The 22,283-nt window shown below is 37.8% G+C and overlaps 2 protein-coding genes across 3 annotated transcripts in view; one reads left to right on the top strand and one right to left on the bottom strand.

Moving 5' to 3' along the window:
* Positions 1-16,932, bottom strand: part of bcat1 (branched chain amino-acid transaminase 1, cytosolic) — a 23,077-nt gene extending 6,145 nt beyond the window's left edge. The window contains exons 1-10 of the mRNA XM_026923526.3: positions 16,705-16,932; positions 10,326-10,370; positions 7,758-7,958; positions 6,658-6,768; positions 5,903-6,022; positions 4,551-4,711; positions 3,705-3,847; positions 2,307-2,392; positions 1,173-1,313; positions 1,018-1,092 (exon numbers count right to left, since the gene is read on the bottom strand). Of these exons, the coding sequence (XP_026779327.1) occupies positions 1,018-1,092; positions 1,173-1,313; positions 2,307-2,392; positions 3,705-3,847; positions 4,551-4,711; positions 5,903-6,022; positions 6,658-6,768; positions 7,758-7,958; positions 10,326-10,370; positions 16,705-16,740 (1,119 nt within the window). The 5' untranslated portion in view covers positions 16,741-16,932. The remainder of the gene's footprint in view (positions 1-1,017; positions 1,093-1,172; positions 1,314-2,306; positions 2,393-3,704; positions 3,848-4,550; positions 4,712-5,902; positions 6,023-6,657; positions 6,769-7,757; positions 7,959-10,325; positions 10,371-16,704) is intronic.
* Positions 16,933-19,372: 2,440 nt separating this feature from the next.
* Positions 19,373-22,283, top strand: part of lrmp (lymphoid-restricted membrane protein) — a 40,746-nt gene continuing 37,835 nt past the window's right edge. For both annotated transcript variants that reach the window (XM_034313253.2, XM_034313252.2), the window contains exons 1-3: positions 19,373-19,600; positions 20,594-21,234; positions 21,924-22,034. In XM_034313253.2, coding sequence (XP_034169144.2) covers positions 20,613-21,234; positions 21,924-22,034 — 733 coding nt within the window. In that variant the 5' untranslated portion in view covers positions 19,373-19,600; positions 20,594-20,612. The remainder of the gene's footprint in view (positions 19,601-20,593; positions 21,235-21,923; positions 22,035-22,283) is intronic.

The raw sequence follows: 22,283 nt of genomic DNA on the forward strand, positions 1-22,283 counted from the left end.
CGATGTGTGTGTGACAGCATGTTTCCTGAGGAACAGGTGCCTTAAACACACGCTTATCAAACCTCGTCCCAAAGATAAAAAAAAAACACTCTACAAGGCTTCTGGTGTGTGGTTTTGAACTGGATCCAATTTTACTCTTTCTGTAAGATTTAAGAGAAAGAGAACTCTCCGTGTTTTCACTCCGAGAGGAAAGAAGAAAACGAGTATAAAAATAAATAACGATGCTTTACACACAGTCAATAAACAGAGAGTCTGAGAGCAGACAGTCTGAAACCCACTGCAGCTCCAGCGAGCGTCTCTCACAGACATCGAGTGTTTATTAGAGTGACTAATACAGACAGGAAAACACACGCGCACACACACACACACACACACACACACGTACACACGGACACAGAGCAACTGTTTCAAGAGCTAAACGTGACAGAGAAAACTCATTAATTATCAGACTAATTAACTAAATAAATTGGAAAAGAAAGAAGGAAAGGGAGAACGTAACAGAGGAAGGAACGAAGAACAGATGGAAGGAAGGAGGAAAGGAAGATGGACGCAAGAAAGCAAAGAAAGGAAGAAAGACGAAAAGGAAGAAGGGAGGGGAAAAGAAGGACAGAAGGAAAGGAAGGAAGGATGGAAGGAAGGAAGGCAGAAGGAAAGGAAGGAAGGATGGAAGGAAGGAAGGCAGAAGGAAAGGAAGAAGGGAGGAAGAAAGGAATGAATCAAGGAAGGAAGGAGGGAAGGAAAAAAGAAAGGAGGAAAGGAAGAAGGAAGGAATGAAGACGCAAAGGAAGAAAGATGCGAGAAAGGAAAGGAAGGAAGCAAGGAGGAAAGGAAGAAGGAAGGAAGAAAAGGAAGGAATAAATAAAGGAAGAAGGGAGGAAGGAAGGAAGGAAGGAAGAAGGACAGGAAGAAGAAAGCAAGAAAAGAAGGAATAAGGAAGGAAAGAAAGAAGGGAGGGATAAAAGAAGGAAGGAAGGAAGGAATGAAAAAAGAAAGGTGTGTGTGTGTGTGTTTTCTTACCTGGATGTCGGTTAGCTCCTTCAGCAGTCGAGAGACGAGTGAATTGCTCTCATCACCACACGGGATCTGCAGATTCTGTTGGAGGAAAAGAGACAGAAATGGAAGTAAAGCGTTTGTTATTTCCTCCTGCGTGTGAACCGAGCTGTGACTCTCACCTCTCCCTGATACAGCACTCTGCCCACACGACTGACCACACACGCCGTCCCCGAGCCGAACATCTCCCTCACACGCTTCTGCTCCACAGCCAGCCGCAGCTCCGCCATGGTCAGGTAACGCTCCGACACTTTAAACTCGCCCTGCGTGTGTGCGTGTGTGTGTGTGCGTGTGTGTGTGTGTGTGTGTGAAAAAAGATTCGTAGAATTAACCCATTTCCGGTTAAATAACAGGAATAAGCAGGTGTCAGTGCTAAGAAATGGTACGGTCCAGTGTTGGTCATTTGTATCCATCTGACATGGCATTAGAAACTGATTTTCATTTGTACTATTAAAATTATTTATCATCTGCAGCTTTTAAGATTCACCAAAACTTTTGATTTTAATTTCTTTTCCTCATTCACACTCTGTTTATATTCTGATCAGGCTGAAATGACTGATTTTAAAACGTCCACTAAAGTAAAATAATACTAACAAAAAACCCATTAAAATCATTTTAAATATCATATAATAACAAACATTATATATAATATATAAATAATAATATAAATACAAAAGTTAATATAATTTAAATGTATTTTAATTGTAAAAATAATGAAACTAAAAATAATTATTAAAATAAATAAATATTAAACATTAAAAAATAAAACCTACATTTGCCCAATTTTGTCTAATATGTATAAAAAATCATATTTTTAACAACCTGAAAATAAATGTATTAAAATAATTAGATGGTTATGATGGAAAAAGTCTTGAAATGTTGTTCGATTTTCCTTTTGATGATTGAACAAATCAAGTGGCACTTGACAATGACAAAAGTCATTAAGGTTAAAAAAAAAACAAACAAAAAAAAAAAAAAACAGTTGAGTAAATGTGCTTATGGTGGGCAAAAAGTATTTTTGTTCATTTGTTTGTATAGATTTGATATCTATATTTAATATTTTTCTGGTATTCATAAAGAATTGATTTATAATCACATCATGGCAGTGCGAATTAAAATCAACTCAAACCAACAGATTCCTTAGAGACAAAATGACACAAAATGGATTAAAGATGGAATGTGCTCGGTGCGTTCGGTTCGGATCGACGTGAACGTGAACGTGAACGTGTCATTATGGGATGAGTATCAGCTCTTACCCATTTGCGTGCCAGCTCCAGGATGCTTTGGCGTGTGATGCCGGGCAAAATGATCCCGTCCAGAGGAGGTGTCGCGAGCTCTTCCTCTGAAAAACAAAACAAACAAAAATAAACACTGTTAAAAACTACAATTCACACAGTTTGACTCCAAAGTCTTCATCTCAGAGACCCAGAGACACATGCATGGAATGCGTATTTAAAGTCATGCATGTTTGAGAAAAATAAAGGATATAAAGGATTTGACTCCTAAAGAGCAAACTATTTTAACAATTTTATTTTAGCTGAAACTGAGACACAGTCTGTGTCATTAAGCAGCATTTCTCCACAATGTATTTCGATTTTACTTCCTGTTTAGTCCACTAGAGGTCACTGTTGCACTAATAAAAGCATTAGTCCAGCTCTGGTTTAAAGAAATGTGCATAATCTTTGATAAGGTGAAGTTTTTTGCAAAGTGACTGCATATAAAATCACAGTTTTGTTCCACAGAAGACAATTCAACAAATGAGTGCAAAAGTTTGCACACCCTTAGGACACCTTTTGCTTTATTCAAAAGCATGAATATTTGATGTATTTGATGTATGTATTTGATGTGAGTTATATATTTATATTTATATTTGTTATTTATTTTCTAATAAATTAGAAATACATGAATAATAAGCATAAATGATTATTCTTTTAACATTTACAGTAGATAAACTGCAAAATAGAAAATAAAAAAGTGAAAAGAAAATTAAATAAATAAAAAAGACAAATTAATAACAAACAAAACTATGAATTTTTAAATTAATAACTTAGAACAAAATAAAGTTGTGTTATTTTATTACTTTCTTAATAAATTGAATGTATGTATATATATATATATATGAAATACAAATAATCTTTTTTATTTTTACAATAGATAAACTACAAAATATAAAATTCTAAAAAAGATTACATAAATTACAATTATAAATTTATAATGAATAAATTTCATAGCTATTTATGAATGAATAACTTCAAGTAAAAATACATTTTACATTATTTATTTAATTTTTTGAATATTATTGTTAATAAATTTGATATAATTTATCAACAGAAAATAAATAAATAGAAATTATAATAAAAAATTATATGTTTGCTTTTTTTTTTTTTTTTTACACTAGATAAAATTTTCCTTTTTTTTTTTTGTCCAGACACCATAAAGGATGCAAACTTCTGCAGAAACCTGCTATCAACATTCATTAAAAAACCTGAAACAGGCACAATAAATTCAATTTAATATTGTGAAAAGGAAATGTTACATTTTAATGACGCTAAACCTCTAATAATAATAATATCTATTAGAGAAATACAGTTTCCAATACTACTTTAATTGACTTTGATAGAAACAGGAAGTGTTCCAGAAGAGTGCTTCTTTACCTCCTTCCTCGTTGATCCAGTAGAGAAAGAGGTTCATTGTGCCGACCTCGGTGATCTGGTGATCGTCTCCGTACAGCCACAGCACCTGCTGACAGCCGAATTTCATGGCCTCACACTGAGCCACGATAGAAGCACCATAGTTCCTGAGAGGAAAGAATCCTCTGTGACAGGCGTACTGTACTGTCCCACACACACACACACACACACACACACACACACACCCTCACTCACACTGTACACACGTCTCGACCTTAAGGCACTTTAGATGCACATTATATCGAAATTATCACCAGTCTCTCTTTTTTTCTCTCTCTTTAACTGTCATGTAACTGAGAAACAGCAAAAAGCATAAACTCCTCTGTTGGAAAGTGTGAAGGTACAAACTTGCTGACTCTGGAGACTCCTTTCATACTCTGGGTATGTGGACCTTCTGATCAGCAACCAGCGATGTGGTGTAAAATGCTGAATCAGTTTCAGTGTGCAGAAATCAAAGCTTTGGAGTCGACTCTTGATTCTGAGAATTGACTCCTTTTTGAGCGCTTAATCCCCCATTCTGATTTATTTATTTATTTATTTATTTTAGTTTCTCATGTTTTCTAGCTGAGTCATATGGATAATACTTCCAGTTTATATATTGGCCTGTGTTTTGATTTATAGTAGTGGATTATGACACACTCGCATTAATTCCTATCGCGGTTCGGCACAGCTCGTGAGAGATGAATCATTATTTGGCACTCGTACAATCGTACAATTGTTATAATAAAGACAACCAGCTACGGAAATGGCCAAAATATGTGCAAATGGTGTGTGTAGAGCTTTTTCTGTGTGTGTGTGTGTTACTCTTACCCTCCCATTTTGCAGTCTCCCGTCCCTCCTTTCCAGGCCCTGATATATTTGGAGTCGGCCCACAGAGACACAGAATTGTTTCCTGTGCTGAAGTAGAAGCCAACAGGACTGAGGACCACAAACAGTAAGGCATGGGAGGAAACCATCACACCTAATTTAGACTAAACACACCCAGACACACACACACACACACACGGGATGAGGTTTTGGTGTTAGTATGTATGGTTGGTTATTGTTTTATAGAAATGTAACACTGTGTACTTTCAGAAGTTTATCATTTCAGGGAGTCTTCTTCACACCTAATGAAGAGTAAACACACCCACACCCACATCCACATCCACACACGGGATGAGGTTTTGGTGTTAGCATGTAGGTTGGTTATTGTTTTATAAAAATCTAACACTGTGTACTTTCAGAAGTTCAGAAGTTTATCTTTTATCCCGTATGTCTACACAAGTTGCGGAGAATTCTTATGGAGTTCACAGACGTTATCAAGGACGACACATCTGAAGATACGTACACTTAGATCATAAACGTCTGGACAAATAATACATTTAGTAGCTAGCCCACTGGGACACATGAGACACATAAAGGCAGCCAATCCCATTTTGTTATACGTTTGCTCACGCAGCATCACAGGGCAGCGTAAACCACTCGGAGGAAAGCGCTATCTGCCTGTTTTCATGGATATATTATCACCAAAAGACATTTAAAACACATTTTGAAGTCTATTGAAAGGTCTATTTTATCATAAGTACTAAAGCAACAAAGACATTTTCGTGTTTATTCAACAAGAAGTTCAACTTCTGGCTGAGTGCAACAGAAAAGCGCTCTCTCTATTGTCAGGATATTGCGAGTTTGAATTCTGAGGATGCCTCAGCCATCGGTGGCCAGGAGCCAAGAGAGCAGAAGCTGACCGTGCTCTCTGGGTGGGAGGGGCATACTTTCTCTCCCCTGTCAGTCACAACAACACTAGCCAATCATGGGTGTCTGTGAGCTCAGGTATGCAGAAGAGGGCAGATAGGACTTTCTCTTGAGTGTGATACGTTGTCCTGCATGATCAGCAGTTCAATAAGCTGTTGTGGCTGGCTTCACGTGTCTCTGAGGAAGCCCTCACCCTCCCTGGATGGTAGCTGCTGTATGACATGGGAGAGCTGGCTGGTGGGTGGGAATTTGCAGGTGACCAAATTAGGGAGAAAAATGGGGAAAAATAAAAAACATAAATATATATAATAAAAACAGCAGCACAATTCATGTCAACCCCGTGGTTACAGAAGAAAGAAAGAAAGAAAATGTCCTTTCAGTGATGCTGTACTCAGCAGATTGTGGTTTTGAGGTGAAGGTTCACTCACCTCTGTGCCCAGGAACGCCGGGCGGATATAGAGACTCGCTGATTCCGAGTGAGGAACCCAGTCCTGATCCACTTCCACCAGTTTCCTGATACACTCCAGCAACTCAGCGGCATCGAAACTCTGCAACACACCAGGAAAAGAGATAAAACACAATATGCAGTGTACAGAATACATTATATATGAAATATGCAGTATACAGAATACGCAGTATACATTCAACATTCGTTTCAGGTGTTTGTTTTAGAGAATGTTGGCTCATTGTGTCATGACGTTTACAGAGTCCTGCTGTAAGTCCTAGATCAAGGATCAACTCTACTTAAGTGTGCCAAATGGGAAAATCATGCAGGTCAGGCTATAAGAACTCACAGTTTGATAATAATCCGTAATAGAGATGCTATTTTTATAGAGATGAATGTTTTTACTGCACAATAATTGTATCACAGATAGAGATGGCTAAGTAAGAGTAAGAAAAAACAGTCTGTGTTGTGCTTATAGGAATATAAGATTATTTTCCTATATTGTGTTATCGGAAAATAATCAGTCCCTGTGTAAGCTGTTACTACAGAAACGTATTAGAACGAGTGCATTAAGCTGTGATTCGCAGCTGTCTTCTACTACTACTGACAGAGCTGCTGTTATAGACGATTAATCTTCTGACCAATCAGAATCCAGGAGTCAACAGCGTTATGGTGTAATGAATGATAAGAAGAAAGTAAGTGATGCAATGAAGTAAGTGATGCAAGTGAAGCACTCACGGGTAGACAGGCTCTGTGTGCAGACTTTAACATGCGCTTCATGTTCAGCATGGGCCTGAAGAGACGAACTCGGTCATCCTGGCCCCGGTACGCCTTCATGCCCTCGAACAGCTACAAACAAAACGTGTCATCTCATGTCGTCATATTTGTAGACAAACACCAAACTCAAGGGCACGGACAGCAGGGGTCAAAGTACACGCTCGCCTTTACGAAGTGATGTGTGTTGCAAATAGGGGTCAATAACACGAAAAGGTACATGGTATGATAGTATGGTTGCACCAAACAACAGTAAGAAAACGGCCTGGTGTGAGCTGGTATGAAATTGTAAAGTTGACATATTGATAAAGACGGTGGTATACCTCATGGGAACAGTGGTTTTATGCTTTTTCTTTAGCATAAAGACACTGAAAAACTACTGCCTCATGCTGAAAGTATTAGATTAAAACGCAGAACAATCAAAATACAGATGATGTTTAAAAAGACGTTTCAGAGAAGTGATGCTTTCTGGCATTTTTTTGGTAAGTTACTGAGTTTCTACCACAGATATAGACTACACATGTCACGTTATGGTCATGTGACCTACTGATCAGCCATGTCAGCTACAACAAGCACTTATAATAATATAATATAATTATATAATATAATAAAGTTCAAAACAATCAGTTTGTATTAAAATGAGGTGTCTGTAGTACACATGGGATCTTCAGTGTGACCACAATGTGCACATTGTGAACACAGTCCCAGATGTCATCCAGGAACATTATTTATAATAGCATTACTTATAATTATTTATAACACACTCTGGAAATTTTATCCCATCTAAATAGCACTTAATTCTCTGTGCATGTGGATAAAATGTGGTTTTAAACTGCATGTTGTAAATGTACAGTATATATGGTATCAGGAAATATATTATTTGTACACAATACCAATATCAAGAAATGAAAGCTGAAATGCTGATCTATCATCTCATATTCATTATTTGATCTCAAATCCAAATGTTGTTGTTCCAATACTTTCAGAGGGGACTGTATTATATAAACTGTATGTGTGTGTATATGTGCATGTGTGTGTGGGGTTGCTGTTGTTGGATAACACACCTGCACGCCGTAATGCAGGGCGGCGCAGGCGGGATGAAGGCTCAGGTTTCCAAATGGCTGAATCCGAGGTTTTTCCCAGCCCCCTTCTCTGCTCCACTCGATCAGCAGCATGTGGTCTGTGAACACGGTGCCGAAGGGCAGGTTCTCTGACTCAGGTTTAGGTTTGCGGTTCTCACACAACTGGACCACTATGTCTGCAGCCTGAGAGAAAGGAGCCAACAAAAAGAATCATTTTAGCATGTGTGCACCAAAATCTGTTGCTTATCACTCCTTACTATAACAGAATAATTACAGAATAAATATAACATTCTGTCTACTGTCAACAAACCTGGACATGTGACATGACAAGTATCCATATGTACATTCTGACAATATGGCATATTAGTAATAGTATTAGTTGCCTTTTTATAACATCGTTCATATTACTACTTGACTGTAAAGTATTTCAAACTACGTAGCTTATGAAATGTGCTCTATAATCAAATTTTATAAAAGAGTGCTTGGACCCCGCAGATCGCTGCTTGTGGCTGTATTTAGGGGGCCAAGCACTAACTTTCGTTAGGATATTTCTTCTTCTTTTTCTCCACTAAAACAGATCCACAGATGTCTATATGTGACTATACAGTAACGATATTCGATATATCACCTCGGACTCATCCTGTATTAATACATCAGCACATCATAGACTGCATTTTATACAAGCAGATGTCAACATAAATCATAAATGATAGAAACTGTCTGGCCTTGAAACAAGCAATTATGCATTTTATTATTCTTTTACTGAAACATCAGACTGCCAACTTAAGTGCATTCAGTTAAATAAATATAAATATTCTGAATAGTTATCAAGAAACTGAGCTAATGGTCAACACTGAGTGTAGTGGGGCTTTTCTAACAAACATCTACATAAAGCTTTTGCTACTCTAAAGCTCTAAACTCTAAAGCTGTTGGTCTTTAACCGTCTCGCTATAAATACACTAGATCCACTGTGTCATGGCGCATAATCTTCTGTGGCTCACCAGTAAACCAAAAAAAAAAAAAAAGGCCAGCACACAAGTAGACTTGTATTAGGAAAATAGAGGCAGTTTTGTCTGCTCACTGAGTTTGGGATATTTTAGTTATGTGCAAGATTTTCCTTTTCACACGTCAAAGGTCAGGTAGAATTGCCTTAAAGAGTCAGTGGCTGAACCGTTAAATCAGCTTAATAGGTTTAATATTTACCACAAGCATTCTCTAAAGTCACATTTACTTCAATAGCTGGAGGTGTTTAACTTCAGCAACTATAACGTTAATGATAAAGAAAATCTCTGCAGTGAAGGTTGGAGAGAAGTTTTGCATGGGGTTTAGGAACAGAGACGATTGAGGTGCAGTTCATTGTTTATTGTTCTCTGTGTAACTGTTGTTCCCGCTCCTTTCAGGTCGTCCTGCAGCTCTTTTCAAGTGACTGCCGGCTTCTCTATTACTTTCCTTATGGCGCACCTTCTGCAGATGACTAGCTGTGGTTCTGTGAATCTTCCAGCTGTATATATTAAACCAATTGTACTGACAGGGATGTTTAATACGTTGCTTTGGTTCTGTAGCTTTTTCCATTTGAGTGTTCTTGGGAACTCTAGGAAGCTCCTACACCTTCACCATGCAATATATAACTATATAGATATAGATATAGATATATAGATATATAGTGTCTGAATATTTTTCTTCCCTGTCACTTTCATTTTTTTAAACATCTTTGTTTATGCTTATGAATACATAATCTTTTGTTGAGTACAAAGTCAAAAGACATTACAAATGTAAATGTGAAGATATATGCACTAGAAGTAAATTAAATAACAAAAACAAAAGTGTCTGAATATTTCCCCTCACTGTACATCTAAATATCAATAAATATCAATCTAAAGGTCAATATCATCATGCAGCAACCATTCATAAAAGTGGAAACAGATGGGAAATGTCCACATCCACACAGAGCTTGTGAGTACTGAGACTATGGAGTTGTTAACATTTCAACTTCCTGCCTCTGAGGCCAAGAGGCACTGCACGAAAGAACAGGGAGAAGCTTGATTGGCAGGGCTTATGGACATGTGAGAAAGTGGATTCACTCAACATAGCACTTTTATCCAGCGAGAGCCAGGCTCCTCAGGATCCTCACATTGCTAGCAGAAAAAGAGGGGGGAGCACCGTGCATACATTCCCGCTATAGCAGACAAAATTCCAGCCCCTTAAAGGAACTTTGAGAGGCCCCTCTGACAATATGGCTGTGGTGGAAATGCCGTGACGAGCTCATAGTTGGACTAAACCAAAACCAGAGCACAAAGGGAAGCTGTTGTGCTCTCACTGAAGAGGAGAGTTACCACCAGAGAAACGTCAAAATGCTGCCTCTGGACTTCTCACTGCAGGCAAGTGCTGAATCATGCAAACCGTTTCAGTTTATGATATCATTCACACTTGTGCACAAATGGAAAGAATGTCCCACACACAATCCGTGCACTGTGTTCCCAAGCTTACTACTGTATCTCTGCAACAGTATTCTGTTACAAAAGCACACATGGATTAGATTAGAGACATTACCTTAAAGCTAGCCACATCATTACATGAGGGATTTTCGTCTTGGACCTGAAAAGAAAGAAAGCTATTGTCATCAAATATTCTTTCATACTGTAGTAGTACTACAGTAAAAGCCTGGTAATATTACAGCTACTATGAAGTACTTTATTAAAAACATGTTAGTGTTACAGTTATATAACACATAGTACCACTAAGCACTACAGTTAAATCATGATAATAAAAGAGTTACCATAAAGTAACAAAACAAAACAATGGTAGTATTAGACTATTACCACAGTAAAGCTATGGTTATATTACAGTTACCAGAAGAACTACAATAAAACTGTGGTATTACAGACAGCACAAAGTGCTATAGACAAACCATGGTAGTATCACAGGTACTTTGGAGTGTATAGTTACCATTAGGTATTGCAGTGAATTCATAGCAGTATTATAGGTACTGTGATGTATGATTGTAAAACTATGGTAGTATTACAATAACCATGAAGTGTTATAGTTTAACTATGGTAGTATTAGAGTTACTATAAAGTAATACAGTAAAACAAAGTAGTATTACAGTACTACCATTGTAAATCTAGTTCCCATGAAGAATAGCTAGCATGAAGAACGACAATAAAACCATGATATTAGAGATAGCATGAGGTACTGTAGTAAAACCATGGTAGTATCTTAGATACTATGAAGTATATAGGGATCATAGTAAATGATATAGCATATATCATATGCATATATCATATAAATGATAGCAGTATTAGTCTGACGTACCACCATAGTAGTATTACAGTTACCATGATGTATTATAGTTAAACCAGGATACTAGAACTAATAAAACATAACATATGAAACAACAGTAGTATAATATTGACATATTACAAGTACCACAGCAAAACTCTGGTAGTAGTACAGGTACCATGAAGTACTAAAGTAAAATCATGTTAGTATTACTTTTAGCATGAAATGTCAAAATAAAGCCATTGTACCCTTATAGTAAATGTTAAGCAACACAGTAAAGCCTTCGTAGTATTACAGTTAGCATAAAGTACAATAGTAAACCCATGTTTAGTATTATAATGATCATCACATACTATAGTAAAACCAACCAGGGTAATGCTATAGGTACTACAAAGCATTATAGTAAAGCTGTAGCAGTATTATAGCGAGTGTGAAGTATCATAGTAAAGCTGTAGCAGTATTATAGTGACCATGAAGTATCATAGGAGACTCATAGTTGTATTACATTCCCACATTGGGTTAGAGTAAAGCCATGGCTGTATATTATAGCGCACATGAAGTAGTATAGTAAAACTGTGGTAGTATTATAGTGCGTATTATGTATAACAGTAAAGCCATGGATGTATTATAGTAAACCTGGAGTACTACAGCAAAACCATGTTTACCTTATTAACGTGAAATACCATATAGTTAATGCTACGTACCATATTAAAACCATAACAGTACTATAGTGAGCATGAAGCATCAGAGTAGAGTAGAAACATAGTAGCATTACAGTTACCACAGAGTGTTATAATAAAGCAGTGGCAGTTTTATAGTAAGTATGCCATACTATAGTAAAACCATGGTAGTATTATTGTGACTATGAAGTACCATAATATAACCATGGTAGTACTAAAGGTTAGCATGAATGACTATAGTAAAGCCATGGCAGTATTATAGTTAGCATGAATGACTACAGTAAAGCCATGGCAGTATTATAGTTAGCATGAATGCCTATAGTAAAGCCATGGTAGTATTATAGTTAGCATGAATGCCTATAGTAAAGCCATGGCAGTATTATAGTTAGCATGAATGACTACAGTGAAGCCATGGCAGTATTATAGTTAGCATGAATGACTACAGTAAAGCCATGGTAGTATTATAGTTAGCATGAATGACTACAGTGAAGCCATGGCAGTATTATAGTTAGCATGAATGCCTATAGTAAAGCCATGGTAGTATTATAGTTAGCATGAATGCCTATAGTAAAGCCATGGCAGTATTATAGTTAGCATGAATGACTAAAGTAAAGCCATGGTAGTATTATAGTTAGCATGAATGACTATAGTAAAGCCATGGTAGTATTATAGTTAGCATGAATGCCTATAGTAAAGCCATGGTAGTATTATAGTTAGCATGAATGCCTATAGTAAAGCCATGGCAGTATTATAGTTAGCATGAATGCCTATAGTAAAGCCATGGTAGTATTATAGTTAGCATGAATGCCTATAGTAAAGCCATGGTAGTATTATAGTTAGCATGAATGAATATAGTAAAGCCATGGCAGTATTATAGTTAGCATGAATGACTACAGTAAAGCCATGGTAGTATTATAGTTAGCATGAATGACTACAGTAAAGCCATGGCAGTATTATAGTTAGCATGAATGACTATAGTAAAGCCATGGCAGTATTATAGTTAGCATGAATGAATATAGTAAAGCCATGGCAGTATTATAGTTAGCATGAATGACTACAGTAAAGCCATGGTAGTATTATAGTTAGCATGAATGACTACAGTAAAGCCATGGCAGTATTATAGTTAGCATGAATGACTACAGTGAAGCCATGGTAGTATTATAGTTAGCATGAATGACTACAGTAAAGCCATGGCAGTATTATAGTTAGCATGAATGACTATAGTAAAGCCATGGCAGTATTATAGTTAGCATGAATGACTATAGTAAAGCCGTGGCAGTATTATAGTTAGCATGAATGACTATAGTAAAGCCATGGCAGTATTATAGTTAGCATGAATGACTATAGTAAAGCCATGGCAGTATTATAGTAAAGCCATGGCAGTATTATAGTAAAGCCATGGTAGTATTATAGTTAGCATGAATGACTACAGTAAAGCCATGGTAGTATTATAGTTAGCATGAATGACTACAGTAAAGCCATGGTAGTATTATAGTTAGCATGAATGACTACAGTAAAGCCATGGCAGTATTATAGTTAGCATGAATGACTATAGTAAAGCCATGGCAGTATTATAGTAAAGCCATGGTAGTATTATAGTTAGCATGAATGACTACAGTGAAGCCATGGTAGTATTATAGTTAGCATGAATGACTATAGTAAAGCCATGGTAGTATTATAGTTAGCATGAATGACTATACTAAAGCGATGGTAGTATTATAGTTAGCATGAATGACTACAGTGAAGCCATGGTAGTATTATAGTTAGCATGAATGACTATACTAAAGCCATGGCAGTATTATAGTTAGCATGAATGACTATACTAAAGCGATGGTAGTATTATAGTTAGCATGAATGACTATAGTAAAGCCATGGTAGTATTATAGTTAGCATGAATGACTATAGTAAAGCCATGGTAGTATTATAGTTAGCATGAATGACTATAGTAAAGCCATGGTAGTATTATAGTTAGCATGAATGACTACAGTAAAGCCATGGCAGTATTATAGTTAGCATGAATGACTATAGTAAAGCCATGGCAGTATTATAGTTAGCATGAATGACTATAGTAAAGCCATGGCAGGAAAGCAGTTAATTAGCATATTAATTAACACATTAGCACGCATACCTCCTGGCCTCCATGCTGCGAGACAAACGCAAAATTGATACCAATAAACTGCTGAGTAACTGGACTTCCACGTAATGTTTAGATGAAGTAAAGTGAGAGTTCACTAAATTGAGTGAACTTTATTTGGGGACTGACTAATAACACGATTTGTAACACCTAAAATTTGCTTTGTATTTATCTTGGCTAATAGTAACGTAGATCATTTCCTAATAACATTAATTCTGGGAACAAAACTCTTTCCCCAGACCCAAAGCTAAAACCTTGTGTTTGGTTATGAATGGTCTTGCACAGTCTCCTTATACATATGAGGTTTGTTTACAGGAATGCGTCTCAGGTTATCAGAGATCGCTAATGCACTGTGAAGTTCTTTCATTGTTCACCACAAACAGCCAGCTTAGGGCTTTGTACCTCTCACATTCTCCTTCTTGAATTAATAAAGCACACCAGGTAAGCAGGCATTGTCAGGGTTAAAGTACAGCTGATATTGGAAACTGGTGTACTGAAGGTCCATAGCTTAGTGTATTAAAGTGTGGCAGAAAAATCATCTAGACAATACTGACAATACTACAATATTCCCATTGATTCATTATAGTACTTTATAGTAACTATAATACTATCATGGCTTTACTATATTACTCCATGCTCACTATTATACTGCCATGGATTTATTATAGAACTTCATAGTAACTATAATACTACCACGGCTTTACTATATTACTTCATACTCACTATAATACTGCTATTGATTTACTACATAGTACTTTATAGTAACTATATTACTGCTACAGCTTCACTACATTACTTCACGCTCACTATAATACTGCCATGGATTTACTGTAGTACTTTATAGTAACTATAATACTATCATGGCTTTACTACATTACTTCATGCTCACTATATTACTGCCATTGATTTACTACATAGTACTTTATAGTAACTATATTACTGCTACAGCTTCACTACATTACTTCATACTCACTATAATACTGCCATTGATTTACTATAGTATTTTATAGTAACTATAATACTACCATAGCTTTACTATATTACTTCATGATTATTATAATGTTACCATGAGTATACTATGGTATTTCATAGTCACTACTACACTGCCATGGCTTTTCTATTGCTCTTCATATGCACTTCATTTTCACTACACACATATGCTGCTCTCTTACAGAAAAAAAAAATTCTTTCTTATATTTAAATGTGAAATAGTGTTACGTGTTTCATATGTATTTGCACATATTTCATGTTATTCTTCTCCCCTGTTAGTCTAGAATTCCGTGTGAATGTGTAAAAATTTGATCGTACCTGAAAATAAATATGGGGGAAAATATCATAAATCGTTTCATACATGAAAGTCTCAAAACCACATACTTTTCCTGTAAGGAACTAGAGAAAGAACCACAACAGAAGCTTGATCTGGAGTAGAATAAAAAAAAAAAAACTGTGTCATATGTGTCATCCTTGCACACTGCTGCTTACTTCAACAGTGTTATTCTTGTAACATGGCTATACCCTAAAGCATACTACTGTCAGTAATTTAAAACAGTACGCCAACATGGTTCACCTCCTACAGCCTCAGAACCACACTGCCTGAATAGCTGATGAAGGACTAGCTACTGTATTATTACTGAACTACACTACAGTTACTTACTGGATTATATATACAGTATATATATATAGTAAAAAATCACCCGTGGTATACAAAGTTTCCAGAGAATCAAAAACGTTTCGGATATATAGTTGAAGATTGGTGATATTTTACAGTTTGGGTGAGCACGTGCCCACCAGATTCCAGTTCTCGGCTGACAGGAGCGGAAACCTGTGTGGTCTTCTGCTGTTGTAGCCGAGCTGCCTCAAGGTTCGACATCCTGTGCATTCTGAAATGCTTTTCTACTCACCACGGTTGTAAAGAGTGATTATTTGAGTTTCTGTCTGCTCGAACCAGTCTAGCCATTCTCCTCTGACCTCTCTCATCGACAAGGCGTTTCTGCCTGCAAGAACTGGATGTTTTTTTGTTGTTGTTGTTTTTTTTTTTTTTCCCCCTAACCATTCTGTGTAAACTCTAAAGTCACTGAGATCACAATTTTTATCCCCCATTCTGACTGCATGCATGAGCAGGGGTACTGATGTTCCTAATAAAGTGGACAGTGAGTGGTTAGTTTCACCTCCTACAGCCTCAGAGCACTTTCACAGCGGATGAAGGACACTAATAACAAGTTACGGACAACAAATGAAAGAAAGAAGGATGACAGAAATACTGAGAAATACTGAAATGAATTCTTTAAACAAAACTAAAACATGAGAAAGTACATAAAAAAACTATTATATGAAATTCATAATATACCACATATGTTCAAGTACATGCATACTTTTTTTTTTTGTTGTTGTTATTTGCCAGGCTAATAAGAAAAAAGCAGCATGTCTCAGTAGACTGACCTAACATTTCTGACATACTGGAGAATATGGTAGTAGTCCACGTGTCTATTTATAACGGGCTATCTATGTCTCCATGTCCTCCCAGCTGAATTATTATTAGGAAGCATGAAATAATCTGCAGAATGTGACCCTTGAATGAGACATGCATCAAGCAAAACCTGGATTTCTTCCTAAAATGTACTAAAATGATCTTTAATACACAGCCTGCATAACCAAAGCATGGGACTAAGTCAGAATCCAGGCTGCACGTGACGCTGGGATAACACTAGAGCTCCCTAATCCGCTAGTCGGTAAACACATGTCCGACTGTAGCAGTGTGTGTTTGAGGTAAAAAATGCGTCATGTGTGTCATCGTCACAGCAGTGCATGATGATAATGATAGGAATGAAGAGTTTACCTGAGGAGCTCGCGCGCTCGCTGAACCGCTCGCCATGATGGAGGTGCGCAAATGGAGGCGCGAGCTCGGACTGATTACACTACACACTACACCACACTATGACTACACTATACACCCTCTCCGCTGCCTCACGCGAGCTCTAAATGCCCTGTGAGCCAAGCTGTGCATGCACAACAAGCAAGCAGAAAGCAGGCTTCATGCATTTCCTTCACATTTATTCGCGTTTCCTCCCCTTTTTTTAATAGCCTGCATTTTTTCCCTTCATATGTGAACAATTACACACTTCCATTGCATCATCCGCCATTGCTGCACATTGCATGCACTCATATTAACCCCTGAGCAGGGTAACATTCCAGGAGATATGCCCATACAGCCAGGACATATGCATTGCAATATTATCAGAGCACCATTTTGTGACCAAGTGGCCATTTTATTAGGTAATAGTCATGCACTTAATAAATATGCATGCTCACATCATTGTACAGATTAGACGGAATTATTGACAAGGCATTATGATTGTTGTTGTAAACTGTTTAAAGCAGCAGTATGTAACTTTGGGGGCTTTAAAGCAGTAGAATGGAATTAATTATCGAGAGTGTGGGGATGAGTAAATATGCTGAATAAAACACACCATGTGCTCGTTTGTACAAATAAACTGATAAATATGACGCTCTCATACATTTTTGAAGGATGTAGTAAGCAGGAGTAGAAACAGCAGTGGTGGTATTCAGAATTTGTCATTTAATTACTTAAGGCACAATTTATCTTTAACCAAGCTTAATTTATTAATAAGTAATAAGGAAATAAAATTCTTTACGTTTCAATTAAAAATATCAAAACAACATGCTAACAGGGGGAAACGACTTCTTAGTATATAACACGAGATCTAGACTTCTTTTTCTCCTCGTACGCTTCATCAGAAGTTAGCTTGATATCTCTATACTCAGAGTTTAGCTAGCTGGTTTTCAAAACAACAACAACAACAACAACAACAAGAGGAATAATGCATGATCCTGATTTGTACGAATTGTAATGATGACCTTTTATGAACTTCATAGTGCAGTTATTTATAGTCTCAAATCCCTCTAGCTACAACTCTGGTTTTGTAGATATCAGAGACGTATTTCTAAATGAAAGTGTGATCTAGGTTCCTGAGTGGCGCTGTCGTCTCATAGAGGAGAACTAGCTATTGGGTGAGACTAAATTAGGAGAAAATATAATAATAATAATAAAAAACAGACTGCAGAGATCTCTGATGGCTCCGCCCATTCTGCTATGTGGAGCAAGCGTAATCGCAGAGTGCAGAATAAAGGTTTATCACTGCAAGTTGTTTTTTGGAGATTTTGGCACATCACACTTGAATTAATTGTACACTACGACATATTGAATTGACTTGATTTGTGGTCAAAATGTGGCTGCATTTGATTTGTGATCAAAATTTGGCAAGATAGCTCATTTTTAGTAGGAAGGCTTCGGATCAGTGGTCAAATAAATGGTTTGATACACATTCTGCTGGGCGCTATCAATTCAGTTCAATTTTATTTTATTTGTACAGTGCTTTTAACAGTGGACATTGTCACAAAGCAGCTTTACAGAAAGTTATAAATTCCAGATATAAATTTTACATTTATAAATTTATCCCTAATGAGGAAACCAGAGGCCACAGTGGCAAAGAAAAACTCCCTGAGACGACATGAGGAAGAAACCTTGAGAGGAACCAGGCTCAAAAGGGAACACGTCCTCATCTGGGTCACACTGGATACTGCGATCATAAATCATTTCTCTTCTATAACTGTATCTATCAGTAAAACCATGGTGACTGTAGGACACCCACTAACAACCAGCATGCAGTGATTTTAGTGACGCAAGGTGAAAAAGAGAATTAACGCAGTGTAAGAGAATTAAACGTGCAAATATTGGCATAAAATGGCTGACATGGAGGCGCAGTGGGTAGCGTTGCAACCTCACAGCTCCAGGCTCCCCGGTTTGATCCTGAGCTTGAGTTCCTGTCTATGTGGAGTTTTAATGTGTCCATGCGGGTTTCCTCCAGGTTCTCCGGTTTCCTCCCACCTCTCAGAAATATGCAGCAGGCAAACTGGCTAAGCTAAACTGCCTCTTGGTGTGAACGTGCATGTGCAAACTGCCTCTCGGTGTGAACGTGCGTGTGTGCAAACTGCCTCTCGGTGTGAACGTGCGTGTGTGCATGATGCCCTGTGATGGGCTGGCACTTCATTCAGGGTGAATTCCTGCCTCGCTTCCGATGTTCCTGGGACATGCTCCAGATCCACTGCGACCCTGACCATGATAAAGCTCTTACTAAAGATAAACAAGTGAGCATTTGCATTTAAAAATGTACATTTATGCAGAAAATAATATGGATATTTATATGGAAAATCATAAATGACTGCAGAACTGCATCCTGTTACATGTTTTATATAAAATAGGACTAAATACATGGTCACTCCACTGGTCTGAGAGGTCCTTTTTTTTTTTTTTTTTTTTTTAATCTTTGATAAACAAAAAAAAAATAAACAAACAACAAAAAGTAATACAGCTTTTTTTAAAACTGTTCCAACCAAAAAAAAACAAACAAAAAAAAAGTGCAGTAGTGCGAGTCGACGATTAAACGATTCCTTTTACAAAGAACCGACTCTTACGCGCGAATCATTCGTCAGTAGTGGCACGTGCGACACGCACCGGTTTAGGGCCTATTTACCGGATGCGTTCAAGCGCGCGGCCTTTTTTAAAGCGCACGTGAACTGCTTGGGCGTCCAATACGCAAACGTGTTTGTTTGGTGGCATTTGAGCTCCTGGTGATTTGATGTCTGATTTAAGATTCGATAGAAAAATAAATCTGATCTGACATTTGACTAAAGTGCTCAAGAGCATTAAAAAGGCAAGTATGCAGCAGATTGTAGGCAGATGATGAAGCTGCACGAGGCTGAAGTGTGCCCTCAGGAAAGTCTGCATGATGACTTGTGTTGAGTTATTTTAGTGGAGTGCTGCCAGATTGCATTTTTGTGAGCTGCAGCTTCTCTCAAGTGGCCTTGACCTATAATCTGAGGCTTCCTTTTTATTGGTTTGTTCTATTTTGAAATCTTTGTGGGTTTTGGATCATGTTTTGCAGGGAAGATCATTTCTCTGTAGCTGGGTGAATATGGCTGTGGTTACATTGTAAGACTTTTCTGATATTTTGGCACAGATCAGATTTTTTTTTCCTACCTTCATGTTTTTTCACCATAGTCTGAAAATTATTTATTTATTCATTTATGTATTTATTTATTTTGAACCAGTGCCATCCCTGTAGCTGTAGAATGGACACGTGATTGAGGTTATTCCACTGTGATTATTGTGCTTTTTAGGCTCTTTGTGTTTTGTATTCAAGCCTTTCATTTTGCGTTGGCATCAGAGCCAGGACTAACCCTCTCCTCGCTCTGACATGGCCCAAGATATGCCCTCGTAGATGGTTTCTCTAGCTATCTCACAGTTTTCTTTTTTAAATATTTATAAGTTATATTTAATAGTAGCTAGATAAGACGGTTTATTTCATTTGGACTCCACTGACCATCGTCTATGTGTCATTTAAGCACCAAATGATGAATTTTGGCCTAGTCACAAAAAACTGGCCTATAACAATGAAGATCACTTCAGAATTAACAGTAAACCACGCTGATGTGAGTTAAATAACCAGATATCAGATATGGTTTGAGATTTAGAACCTTCTGAAGAGCCTTTAGTATTTGAATGTGATCCATATCAGTGAGGGAAAAATCCGATCCAAGCCGCAGCTACATCTCATCTCATCTGTGTCAGAAGTCAGCGAAAAGTCGGATTTGCTCGGTAATGTCGATGCGGCCTAAGTTTGTGAATTACATGTTGTTCGCTTCAGATCAAGGCTTCCTTCCGTCATGGAATTCAGTGTGACCCCGAGGCGGCACAACCCCGTCGACAGCATCTGCCGCAAGCTGCAGACAATCCAGCGGCGTGACCGCGAGCCCAACTCTCCTTTCCAGATCCCCAAACTGCAGTCGTGCAGCTACGACAGCCCACACACGGGCCTACGCCGCAACCTGGACACCATCCTGAAGAAGCGCAAAGGTGATGCAGAGCAGATCAGCTCACCGCTCGTGCTCACTCCCGGTGCGTCCCGCGGCTCAGGAAGGACCTCGTGTGTCCCCGTGACACCCCTCAGTCCCGTTAACACCACTTACACCATCACCGGCACACTGGGCACACTGGGCACGCTGGTGGAGAAGGGCGGAGTAGCACCCGGGCACAACCGAGCCTGGCAGCTTAGCTGCTCCACACCTGCTATCCAGAACGGTGACACTTGCTACAGCTTCACACCTGCTCTCCAGAACAGTGACACTCGCTTCAGCTTCACCCCGAGCGAGAAGGCGAAGAGCAAAGCACCAGCGCATGGCCTGCTCTCCTACAACTTTAACTTTTGCTCCTCAGATTCCTCCACAATATTAGACAGCGAGCTGCCTTATCCAGCCCTGGTGGTCAAGAGACTGTCAATGGGAGATGGTATATGCGCCATAAATCACTACTGTGGCTAACAGATGAACTGCCTTTAAAGGAATACTCCAAATGTTTTCATCCTGATTTCTATCTATTACATTTGTACTGGATATGAGTGATTACTATGTGTCAGAACTTCCACACGTTATCCTTTACTGAGGGGGAAAAAAACCCAGCAAACCTCTCTACATGAGACTAATAATAATTCTAATGAAGTCTAAGGGCAGATGTTGAATTACATGTATAAATGTTTAAACTGCATGATTGTAACACAAAATCAAACCCTTAACCATTTTGACACAGCCGTCATTATAGAGGTTAAATAATAATAATAATAATAATTATAGATTTTGTATCCATACACCAGCAGATTACGTTTGTAACAGCACCACAAATTCTTCCCTCTGATAAAGTAGTCTCCTCTCTTAAAGGGATACTCGTACAAATTTTAGAGCTTATGTTATATTTGTTTTATTTATTGATACGTCTGACTGTTTTTGCATAAACCTTTACTGGTGCCCTTAACATCTGCCCTTAGACTTCTGTTACAAGTGAGTTTTGAATAAACAGTTTTTCTTGTTCTTTGTTGTTGATGTAGTTGATGGTAGATAAGTTTGTAAACACTGGAGTATTCCTTTAAGTGGCTCGTGACTGAGTTGTAATTGATGGCGTGATGGTGTTTTGTGTGTTGTTAGGTGCTTCGTTGCCATCTGAATCCAAGAAAGAGAGTTTGGCTGAGGTCAGTCTGATTTGCGAAGAAGATCTGCTCGACACCATCTTTCAGGCCTGTGATACTCAGTGCAGAGGTACTACACACACACACACACACACACACACTCTCATGCACAACAGCATGCCTGCCACATGTGAGAGAGTTGAAATGTTTCAAAAATCCCTGTTTCAGAAATCCATTCAGAGCACTTCTTGGATTATAAGGAAACTGTGTCCATCGAAGTTATGTTTTTAAGGTTTAAATTTTTCTTTTTTTCCATTTGAAAACCAAAAACTCAACTTTTCATAGAGTGTCAAAAAACAGACTTGATGGAATTAACTTT

Source organism: Pangasianodon hypophthalmus, chromosome 18, assembly GCF_027358585.1.
Source record: "Pangasianodon hypophthalmus isolate fPanHyp1 chromosome 18, fPanHyp1.pri, whole genome shotgun sequence".
Classification (NCBI taxonomy): Eukaryota; Metazoa; Chordata; class Actinopteri; order Siluriformes; family Pangasiidae; genus Pangasianodon; species Pangasianodon hypophthalmus.